This window comes from Bombina bombina, chromosome 2 (genome assembly GCF_027579735.1).
Source record: "Bombina bombina isolate aBomBom1 chromosome 2, aBomBom1.pri, whole genome shotgun sequence".
NCBI classification, from domain to species: Eukaryota; Metazoa; Chordata; class Amphibia; order Anura; family Bombinatoridae; genus Bombina; species Bombina bombina.
The window spans coordinates 1,154,023,854-1,154,036,484 of NC_069500.1; the positions used below are offsets into that span (position 1 = coordinate 1,154,023,854).

The 12,631-nt window shown below is 31.9% G+C and overlaps 1 protein-coding gene across 1 annotated transcript in view; it reads left to right on the forward strand.

The window, feature by feature from the left end:
• The window catches only part of GALNTL6 (polypeptide N-acetylgalactosaminyltransferase like 6), a 1,706,608-nt gene that overhangs the window by 1,512,919 nt on the left and 181,058 nt on the right, over positions 1-12,631 (forward strand). The window contains 1 exon segment of the mRNA XM_053700241.1: positions 4,845-4,952. Within this exon segment, the coding sequence (XP_053556216.1) occupies positions 4,845-4,952 (108 nt within the window).

The window sequence follows — 12,631 nt, forward strand, 5'->3', positions numbered from 1 at the left end:
CACTGACTTTCCGTATAGTCGTTTTATAGCACATCAATAAAAGTTACTTTTTATCTTTAATGTTCGGTCATTAGCAGCTGGATCCTTTCACTTCCGTGATCTTTATTTAAAAAAATCTGATCAAAATGGTAATTTTTACAAAAAACATTATATATCAAGGAAAATCTCACAATGTTTTAGTTAAAATGGATGTAAAGATGGTAAATTCTCAAGTAAAACAATTCTTGTGGAATGGGGGGGGGGTATCCATGAGTTAACTAATACTCACAAATATCTATGGAGTGAAATAGCTATAGAATATAACATAGGGCATAACTATTTTTCAAAATAAAATCACTGTTCAGAAAAAAAAACTGCAAAAAGCTAAAAATACATCTTTATGTATTTAACTGGTAATCTGTAGTATATAGAAGATCTTCAGTCTGAAGTGTTTAAGAGATGGATAAGGCTAGTTTTAGTCTATACTGAACAACTGATTGGTTTTCAAAACAACCTTATTAAACCCTTTGAAACATTAAAGCAAATTTATAATCTTGCAGTCGCCAACAAAGATTTTTCACTTTTTTACAAATCATCAATTTCTTATTATTAGTTTAGACTTTTTTTTTAATTAATCTAAATTACGATTTGTTAGAAAAAGGATTTAAACTAGTTAGACTGGGTTCACTCTCTAATTATTATTGGTAAAATTTACTTCATCAGGCAGATGGCATCTGAAATATAGATAAAATACTGGGAAAAGCCTCTGTTTATTGATGTGCTCTTCCAAGTGACAAGCTTTAGCCTTTCTAGAACCAAAAAGGCTAGGTTATCTTAAAGGACCAGTCAACACAGTAGATTTGCATAATCAACAAATGCAAGATAACAAGCCAATGTAGTAGATTTTTTTTTCTGACAATTTTAAAAGTTATGTCTATTTCCACTCCCCCTGTTCCATGTGACAGCCATCAGCCAATCACAGTGGCGTCACTAGGATTGGTGCCACCCGGTGCGGTAAGTCATGGTGTCACCCCCCCCAGAAAGCAGACACACACAAAAACACAGGCAAACACTCAGACACACTTAAAAACATACTCAGATGCACACACAAACACTCTGAAACACACTCAGACACACAAACAAAAACACACACACAAAAACACTGAGACACACAAAAACTCAGACACACACATACAAAATATGTAAACTGCACTGCATTAATTATGAAGCTCATGCCTACATCTGCTCCCTGGCTCAGCAGAACATCAAATGAAAGATAAGCAGAGCACTCTAAAATAAATCACTGAAGAAAAGGTTTAGGTGCGCAAACTATGAAATTTTTTTTGGTGTCACCCCCTGGAGGGTGTCACCCAGGTGCGGTCCGCACCCCCCTAGTGACGCCACTGGCCAATCAAAAATGCATACACGTACCATGTGACTGCCATCAGCCAATCACAAATGCATATACGCTTATTCTGTGAATTCTTGCACATGCTCAGTAGGAGCTGGTGATTTAAAAAGTTTAAAGGGACAGTCAACACCAGAATTTTTGTTGTTTAAAAAGAAAGATAATCCCTTTATTACCCATTCCCCAGTTTTGCATATACAAACACAGTTATAATAATACACGTTTTACCTCTGTAATTATCTTTTTATAATAATACACGTTTTACCTCTGTAATTATCTTGTATCTAAGCCTCAGCAGACTGCCCCCTTATTTCAGTTCTTTTGACAGACATGCAGTTTAGCCAATCAGTGCTCACTCCTAGGTCACTTTACGTGCATGAGCTCAATGTTATCTATATGAAACATGTGAACTAATACCCTCTAGTGGTCAAAATGCATTCAGATTATAGGCAGTCTTCAAGGTCTAAGAAATTAGCATATGTACCTCCTAGATTTAGCTTTCAACTTGGTGATAAAAGTAAATTGGGAAGTTGTTTAAAATTGCATGCCCTATTTAAATCATGAACGTTTTTTTAGACTTGACTGTCCCTTTAAATATAAAAAGACTGTTCACTTTTTTAATGGAAGTAAATTGGAAAGTTGTTTAAAATTGCATGCTCTATCTGAATAATAAAAGTTTAATTTTGACTTGAGTGTCCCTTTAAGCTTGGAGAGAATCCCATCTAAAGCTGTTATGTAAGGCTTATTATTTCCCTTCTCTTTTATCTAACTGGAATAGCTCTGAAAATAGTATTTGCCCATAGAGTCACAATCCAGTGGCTAATTTAAAGGGACAGTCTAGTCCAAAATAAACTTTCATGATTCAGATAGGGCATGTAATTTTAAACAGTTTTCCAATTTACTTTTATCACCAATTTTGCTTTGTTCTCTTGGTATTCTTAGTTGAAAGCTAAACCTAGGAGGTTCATATGCTAATTTCTAAGACCTTGAAGGCCGCCTCTTCTCTCAGGGCATTTTTACAGTTTTTCACCACTAGAGGGTGTTACTTCATGTGTGTCATATAGATAACACTGCGCTCACGCACGTGAAGTTCCAGGGAGCCAGCACTGATAGGCTAAAATTCATGTCTGTCAAAAGAACTGAAATAAGGGGGCAGTTTGCAGAGGCTTAGATACAAGATAATCACAGATATAAAAAGTGTATTTATTTAACTGTGTTGATTATAAAAAAAACTAGGGAATGACTAAAATAAGGATTATCTATCTTTTAAAACAATAAAACTTCTGGTGTAGACTGTCCCTTTAATTCATATGTTTTGGAATTGCCCAAAGATTCACTACTTTTGTAATAAAATCTTACATTAGAAATTGACAATATTTTCTTTTCAATAGCCTTTGTAAAATGCATAAATAATCAGCTGGTTAATACATCTATAAACCCTAGTTTTACAGAATTTATTACCAAAATTTTACATCAATTAGTAATCTAACAATATCATACAAAAATAGTTTAATGTTATTTATTTTATTTTTTTTAAATCAAGTTATTAAATGGATAGTAAACACCAATAATTTTATTGTTTAAAAAGAAAGACAATCCCTTTATTTACTAGTCTGCAGTTTTGCATAACCACATGCATGAGCACATTGTTATTTATATAACACACATGAACTAATGCAATATAGCTGTGAAAAACTGTCAAATGCATTGAGATAAGAGGCAGCCTTCAAGGGCATAAAAATTAGCAAACGAGTCTACCCAGGTTTAGCTTTCAACTAAGAATACCAAGAGAACAAAGCAAATCTGATGATAAAAGTAAATTAGAAAGTTGTTTAAAATTACATGCCCTATCTGAATCATGAAAGTTTAATTTGGAGTTTTCTATCCCTTTAAATTCTTTCCTTATGACGCCCAAAAGCAAATTATTTCCATTTTCAAAAATTCTTAATATGTATTTAACACAATAAATAAGGCTAGATATTTGGATACAGTTGTTAATTAACCTGTATCGAGGGATTTGGTGACACATTTTCTTCTTTAGTACTTTTTGGTTTTGTTAACATTTATATGAAAGGTAATTATAATAGTATTTTATATAATTGAGTACCTTATTTGACTTTAAAGTTATTGTTTTGTTTTAAATTCTCAATAATTGTGATGTGATGTAATCCTCATGTAGCAAAATCATAGTGGTTAGATTTTGATTAAGTTTTCTACATTGGTGCTGCTATAAAAACACGATGTCCCTATATCTTTTATAGTGATAACCATAGAATCTAGTCCTGAATTCTTTCCTTTTGGACATGTCAACTCCTAAATGAACAAAAGAGGTTTTATTTTGCAATTGTTGATATTGAATTTTATTATCTGTGCTCATAAAATTATTCCTGAGTGTTCATGTTTGTAAGTAATTTAATGAAGTTTTATTACCTTATTATTTTGTAGATACATAGATGCAAGAATTTAATTTGTAATTATTTAAATCTATGGGTGATGTATCAGTTAGTTTCAAAATTCTACATTCTGCTAGTTATGTCTGTCTTCTGTGTAACTAAAAGGTTTTGAATACAAGCGTTTTTTTAAAGTACACAATAATTCCCACATTACTCACTTTCACTAAGGCTCCTGTCACTTCTAAAGAAAATCTACAGTAGCTGGTTATTTGCCCGCGGCATTATAAGTAAGTGGATAGCCAGTGTTTATACAAAGAGATTGAGCTTTGAGAGGCAAAGAAGGTGTAAAAGACTCCAAGGAAATGTACAGCTGAGTTAGACCAGTGGTTTTACAATCCACCAGTGAAAATATGTGTAAATGACAGTTGTCCCACTGGGGTGGCAGTTATAGTGTGCTACTGTTGCATCAGTACAGGTGATACTAATACATTTAGTAAAATATTAAACACTAGTCCATAGTTTCTATGGTTATAGTAACTGTGTTTCTATTATTTGTACTGTAAATTTAGCATCACATTGTGTTTCCAGTGTGCAAAATCTTAAATAGTTACATACCCAGTTGCACAGTTGTATTTAATAAATTAATTGTATAAGTCCTAGTTTTATTTTGTTATGTGTAGTTGAAATGTAGTCAAATAAAAGGTTTCATGCCACAAATATTATTTTACCAAAAAAAAAACTATTAAAAAAAGCAACTTAAATAGTAATTTCCAACATATGCATTACACATATTTATGTGACAGGTTTAATTACTTATAGCTAATAACAAATGTTCATATATAAAGGGGAGCCCCTATTTATTTCACATGTTTTCTGGAACTAGTAATTTACTAATAATAAAATGCTTAGCTGCAAATCTTGTTACTTGTCTATGATATGCTTCCAGGCATGGTAACTACTAACTACAATTTGTGATTACATTTTTAAATGCCCTGAGATAGAACAATGTAAAGAACAGAGATTATAAATAATACAACATTTTACATTTTGATGTTTGCCTCTAGGTATGGATGTGTGGAGGAGAAATGTTTGATGTCCCTTGTTCCAGAGTTGGTCACATTTACAGGAAGTATGTGCCTTATAAGGTTCCAACAGGAACAAGTCTTGCAAGGGTAAGTCGAATATTTACATTGCATTGACCTTACTTCAGTGTATAACATGGATTATTGTAAAATAAGTCAAATGGTTTGCTTATGTTTCACATATTTTCACAGCTACTGAGAACTCTTGGTAATCAGTATTGGTCCCTTTTTCAGTACATTTGAGCCTGTGATGGAAATATTTTTATAAAACTTGCATGTTTTTTTTTCTTTGTATAGTATTCCATTAGAAGGTCTACTGAAACTCAAGCTACCCAAATTCCATATGCAATAAAGCCAGAATATTAGTTTGTTTTACTCTTGACATTAAAGCTAACAGCTATTTTAGATAGAGCATGCAGACTTTATTTTTTGCTTCTATACTCAAATCTACGTTGTTCTCTCGTTATCCTTTGTTGATGAATAAATTCTGACAGCAGTTTTTGCAACAACGTTTGTAGCAATGGTATGTGTTGTTGCAAAGATTTTCCTAGTGAAAAGGACACATACATGTTCCTGAACCTATATTGGTTTACTCTTCAGAAAAGGAAGAGAACAAAGTAAATTTTATAAGAAAGGTGCATTGTAAAGTTGCTCACGAGCTGTCAAACACACCAGTCAGACAAATCCGATGGGATTGAAAAAATGCCAGAGTTAGTGTATTAAGAAGTAGATGTCTAATAAGCAAACCTGCAGCCAAAGGTGCCCAAGAGCCGCATTCACAGATTCTTAAATGGAGCCCCCACTAATTTAACCTTTTGTACTATATATAGTTCAGCCACAATAGCATCTTCTATTTGCTTGAACACAAATAGGTTTGCACATTTCTATCCAACGTCATTCTAATTTCTTTATTTACTATTTAACAGGAAGGCATTTTTACAGGTCAGTACATTTTGCAATACCATTGAGAGCTTTTCAGTTCACAGAGCAAACGTCCCAGCTGGCGTTGCTGTATCTGTTTTATTCCATTGGTTAGTCAGCAGTCACATACATATTACTCACATTGTCTATGCTAAGTTTCCTTCTGAAGTAATATAATACATTTCTGTTTTAAGAAAATGGCTAGAATTTTTTTTTTGTCACTAGAACCATTATAAAACACTCAGCAATTCATTTCTTTCTGTAACTTCTATTAACTTTCCAGTCCCCTGCAGTAACTTTGGATTACTGACAAGATTTCATAATGTCATCCTTTTAGAAGTACTAATTTGTCTTCCAGTTGTAGTGTTTTCTGGTTAATTGGCTTAACTATCTTCCAAAATGCCATCTTGGTAAATTGAAAACAATTTCTAAATGGGTAAACAGCATGGAAGCAGCAATACATAGATGCTCTTCCTCCTATTTTTCTATAAGGTATTAAAAGGTGCAGAAAAACAATTAGATTTATGTGTTGCTGAAGCAGCAGAACTTCTACAATGATCACCATAATGATATACTTACATCAAGCTGTCAGGATTTTATATTATAAACAAGAAATAGAAAACTCATAGTTAACAAAACCAAATGACTATCAATAGAAGAAAAAAAAATGGAAATTGACCATTATAGTGTGGGTTAAACTAAAAGACAGTAGGGAGAGAGATTATAGAAAATGGAACAGAATGTAATTAACGTCATTGGCAAGGCTGAGGGAAATAATGTTTTCTGAGCTGTCTAATTGCTGACTGGACATGTTGTGTTTTCAAACAAGAAAAAAAAGACAACTGTTCATGGCCAACACTGACTGAAAGTGAGTCCTTAAGTGAAGGGTAAATGAAGATTAACTGTTACAGAGTGTGTAATGCTAAAAGCCAACAAGTAAGAACAGTTTTTGATAATACGAAACAGAGATAATCAGATAATTATAATTTTAATTACATATTAAAGGACAACAAATAAACATGTAAAAGTATTGCTCAAACAGACATAATGAAACTGCAGCAATAAAATATATTGAAAATAATTATTTTGCAGAAAAAAATTAAACCTTTTTTTTTTTTAATTTAAAGTAAAACTAAAGGGGAGTGATTGGTTGGGTCCAACTTAATTATTGATCTCTACTACTCTTTGGATGATAGGGGAAACCCCTAAAGGTAAAGTTGGTATATTTTGTTTTTTTAATTGCACTATAATACATTTTGAAATATTCTCATTTAGATGGAACAAAGAACATTTTTTTGTTATCATGGTACTATAACAAAAATATCAGTTTAAAGGGCTGTTGGTAAACAACTTAATTCATTGTTGTAATGAAAAATTACTAAGCATTGGCTTATATTTAATAGAAATCATTACAATATGTATTATTCGTCATTTTAAATAGATTTGATCTTAAATTTCTATTGTTACACAATATTTGTGCAGTGTCCATTACACAGCCCTACAAGGGGGCTGTGGTCTCTAGTCTACAGGAAGGTTTTTCTAGCCTGATATCATAAAACTTTTGAAGTAACATGAGCTGGTTTACTATAAAGAAAATAGACTAGATAAAAGAGAGTCAGATTTTCCCATGCTCAGGTCAGTTAGAATGTAATCTAAGTTGCCAAGGTGTCAGCTCTCTTACCACACTGAGGGCAGTAGCTAAACATTTCTAACTGCAAGAAAACATGTAAGTTGTTTTGCTGTTTCTTTTTATGTTTACTTTGATTTAACATATTTGTTTTTACCAAAGGATCTGTTTAAACTCATATTGTAACTAACAGGAGATGCATAATTGTACAAAAACCTACTCATGGGTCTTAAAGGGACATGGTTTTTAATAATTATTTTTTTAAAATATATTACAGTATTTTGCAAAAACAAAATGTGGGAGCTGTTCCTAATAGCCAATGAGCAAAAATCGCACAAAGTAGATGCGCACAGTCAGGTCCATCCTGCTCATTTCACCCTAAAATTAAACCAGTTTACATAACTTTTCACAAAGAAAAATAGGTTTAACACATTTAACAGCTGCTCTTTCATGCACTTATAACATTTTAGGACAGCATGGAATGTCCAAACGGCATCTCAGTAATGGGGAACACAAATATAATTACATTTTTTCGTAGGTGAGATAATTTTATAATAAATCTATAACGTGAAACGGAAAATAAACAGCAAATCTAAAGATATGTTTGTATTAATCAATAAGATAAATAAACTGTGAGGTAGGTTAATGTATTTAATATGTGCAAATCACATATTAAAATTGCATTCACTAAATGTATACAGTTCAATCAATGTTCTTTATTAAAGGGACAGGAAACCCCAAAATGTTCTTTCATAATTTGGATAGAGCATATGATTTTAAACAACTTTCCTTTTTACTTCTATTATCAATTTTGCTTAATTCTCTTGTTATCCTTTGCTAAAGGAACATCATTGCACTACTGGCAGTTTAATGAACACATCTAGTTAGCCAATCACAAGAGGCACCAACTAGCAATTAGCTTCCGCTAGTGTAGGATATGTGCATACTCTTTTTTTAACAAGGGATACCAAAAGAACAAAGCACATATGAAAATAGAAGTGAATTTAAAAGTGTCTTAAAATGACATGCTCTATCTGAATCATGCAAGTTTCATTTTGACTTTTCTATCCCTTTAAGCAGTAACAAATAGCCACATTTTCTACTAACTTTTTTGAAGCTAACAGAGTCATCAATAACATTATCTGTGAAATTTCTCTAAGAAGAGCAAAATGTGAAGGGGACATTACCTTAGGGACATAGGTGTATAAAATGTGTATGTGTATAAAGTGTATTTTTATTTTTAATGGTGTACTGAAGATACATTTTATAGTAGCCTACTTGACCCTAAAATGCTTTGAGCCTATTGACTGATTATTATTCTACTGAACCTTATTCATACTCCAGCTTAGTGATTATTTGATCTAAAACTATCTAAACAGATTGTTATATTTTGCTTTGAAAATCTGACATTCTTTGCACCTCTCCTGCAAGTAAGTCATTCATTTTCTCTTTGCCCATTATTATTAGTTATAGATGTGTTGCTATTGCTATAACAGTTATATCAAGTGTGATATTATAAATGGCATTTCCTTTATAGCTTTAAAAAAATATGTAAATTGCTTTGATAAAATATTTTATTAAAACAGTTTTTCAGGTAGAGAAAATTATAAAGTGTAACTTTTTTGGACTTTATCATTTAAACCATAAATAACAACATGTATGACATAGTCCTATATAAATAATATTTCATGAATTATATAAAATGCATCAGATGAATGATATCACACAAATTGTTTTAATCACATTATCAATTGTATAATAAAGCACACAAATAATTTGCTTTTGAAAAGGTGTGTTGAAATGAGATGTGGCTAACATATCCACAACATTATAAATCTAATTGGGGTTAAAGTGACGCTACACACAAAAAAATATTTTATTATTCAGGTAGAGAATACAATTTTAAACAATATTCCAATTTACTTCTATTATCTAATCTGCTTAATTATTTAGGTATCCTTTGTTGAAGAAATAGCAATGCACATGGGTGAGCCAATCACACGAGGCATCTATGTGCAGCCATCAATCAGCAGAATTGCAACATCATAAAAGAAAAAAATGGGGGTTTCATGTCCCTTTAAATTATCTACAGCAATTAATAACATACAACAGTAATTAACTCTGCCTGATTCATCCCGCATAGTAATTATCCATAACCATGAACAAGACTGCAAACATAATTAACCCTAACAGCAACCTAGCCCCCCAAACCATTTGACCTATCCAACCTAGCCCCACACCCAATGCGACTGACACAAACTGTAACTGATTCAGCAATCTCTGTCTGACTCGGTCTGACAAGCCTGCCCCATTATGGCTTCACTCCTGCAATGCCAACAAAACTCAAAAAATCATCATGCACACATGCCCTCTACAATATCTCTACCACTATGAGCTTTGTACACAAGTGTACACCCCAAACCATGCGCATGCATGTGCTGCCACACAAAGTGTACATGCACAAACCAATAAATAACTTAGAGCCGTTATTCAGTACTTTTTTTGTACAAATGTCAAAATTGTGCATTAGTGTGTGCTCTCAGGTATATTTAGCAAGTACCCTCTGATTGTACACAATGCAGAAAATAAAACACCCGTATCTCCAGATGCTGCAAGAAATGGTTGAAAGGTCTGCGTCACTGTGTGTTATATTGTAACATAATTTAATATGCAGGTTACTGAATTGTTTTAGCATAGAAACATCCAAGAGAAAAACAAAATCTTTATATGTGTTTTTGAAATCATATTTAACTATTTCCATTTTTTTAAATGTATGGCTGAATTTAGCCTTAAACATTTTTTATTTTTTTTTCCAAAAGCCGAGACACTCTAAATTTTGCAATAAATAACACACAGCACAAAACACCCATTTCATTTTTATTTTTTTTATTTTGTCTGAGTGAAGCTGAAGATGAGGGACTAAAAGAAGAGTTTTTATGACCATGACAGACTATTATTGAAGTTTGAAGAGTTGTGATTTTATTCTGTATTGCTGAGATATCTTTTTATTCCCTGCTGTTATTTGCTCTCTTAACCTGACTTGTAATTGAGCAGCACTGTGTTCTTCACCTCAGTGCAACAACAAAATCACCTTTATATAGTGCTGTGTTATGTGCGTCAAGTAAATGTACATGGAATAGTATTGATGCATGTTCCTTTAGCACGGACAATAATTTAATAACATTATAATTTACTTGTAACTTAGGGAAATAAATAATGTGTGTAGAATATGTTTTCTATAATTTGTTACCACATTAAAAGAATACACTAAAGTTCTAAATATTGTTTTAAACATGACATTTTGTAGTTTCTAGTCAATTGAACTACAAGATATTTTAATTAAGTACCGAATCCTTACAAGTCTGTTTAAAAAAAAAAAAAAATATATATATATATATATATATATATACACAAAGCAATTATGTACTGTAGCCATCAAATGGTTTTGAACATAAGAGATTATTTTCTGGCTGATAATTAAAGAGATATTCTACTGTAAAGATAAAGGGCTAGATTAAAAGTGGAGTGCAAAATATCGCTCATTTTATCTGTTGAGGCCCCGTTGAGTTCCTCTGCCCTTATCCACCTCTGATTTTAATTTAATCAGCTCATTTGGATATCAATATAAACTATGAAGATTGCTTTGGAGCCCTTGTGGTCTAACACTTGTTTTCTGCAAGTTAAAGGGACATTAAACCCACATTTTTTCTTTCATGATTCAGATAGAGAATACCGTTTTAAACAACTTTCTAATTTACTTCTATTATCTAATTTGCTTCATTCTCTTGATATTCTTTCCTGAAAAGCATATCTAGATATGCTCAGTAGCTTCTGATTGGTGGTTGCACATAGAGGTCTCATGTGATTGTCTCACCAATGTGCATTGCTATTTCTTTAACAAAATATATACAAAGATTGCATCAAATTATATAATTGATGTAAATTGGAATGTTGTTTAAAATTGTATTGTCTATCTGAATCGTGAAATAATTTTTTTGGGTTTAATGGCCCTTTAAGAAGCAGCAGACAAACTAATTAATTGTGGGGGAAAGACAGGCCTTATTGATCCCTCAATAATTCACCATGAATAGATGGACACACAGGTTCCCTAGCTGGGAACATTGTTTATCTGTCTAATATTACCTTGAGGCATTTATACTGATGATATTCAAGTCACTTTTCTCACCCTTTTTGAAACACTGTATGACATAGCATTTAATTCTCCTGTCTTTCCCCTTCTAACTATTTTAATTGCCATTTTGACACTAGCAAAGATAATGCATCATTCAGCATTAGCTGTTCCACTCTTGAACTAGCTTCCTATATCTAGCACAGTAGAGTTCAACACCCTGACTGCAACCTGTAATGCCTTTACTAATGCATCTCCCTTTATATTTCTACCTTTGTTTTAAATAATATCTCAACCGTCCACAGTCACATCCTCCATTTTCCACCTTATTGAATTCCCTTTATAACTATCATTCATCCATCTCAAAATATCTGGAAAATCATTAAAACTCATTTATTCAAAGAAGCTAATCCCTTATCTGCCTAAAATATGTTCATAGTAAAAATGTTGTTTTTGCAAGGTCACTGTAGGTAATATCTAGCTGGGAAGCAAATATATATTTATATATAAATATAAACCATGTGCTGCACAAGCATAATGCAAAATAACTCTAAAGTGTATATTAATATAGTTGTATAATAATATAATTTATTAATATATAATATGACTCAGCTAAGAAATAAAACACCATAAAACTTCTAATTATAAAATGGATATAGAACAGTAGTGCAATGAAAAAAATGCGTTTAGCTCATTAGCACATTTTATTAATTCCCTTTTATGTCCTTTTCAATATAGTAGTAAAAAAGTAAAGGTACCAATACATTCCAATGTTTATGTTCAATTTTTTAAATAAATGTAAACTTTTTTGAATGTTCCAAAAAAAAACACCAAATATTCAAATTAGTCTACATTTATTAACAAAATCATATGTAAACATTAATATTTATTGAGTGCCTGTAATCCCACAGTGAAGGAATTCCAACAATTACTGATTCTGGCCTATAAACAGAATAATAATTTATGCAACAAACTAATTAAATCAGATATTGCTCCGCTTAAAAATAGCTAACAAAGGTATATAACATAACAAAACAAGGATTTTTTTTCTTGCTTTGGTTGTTCTAGTTGTACTTGTATGATTAAAGGCTC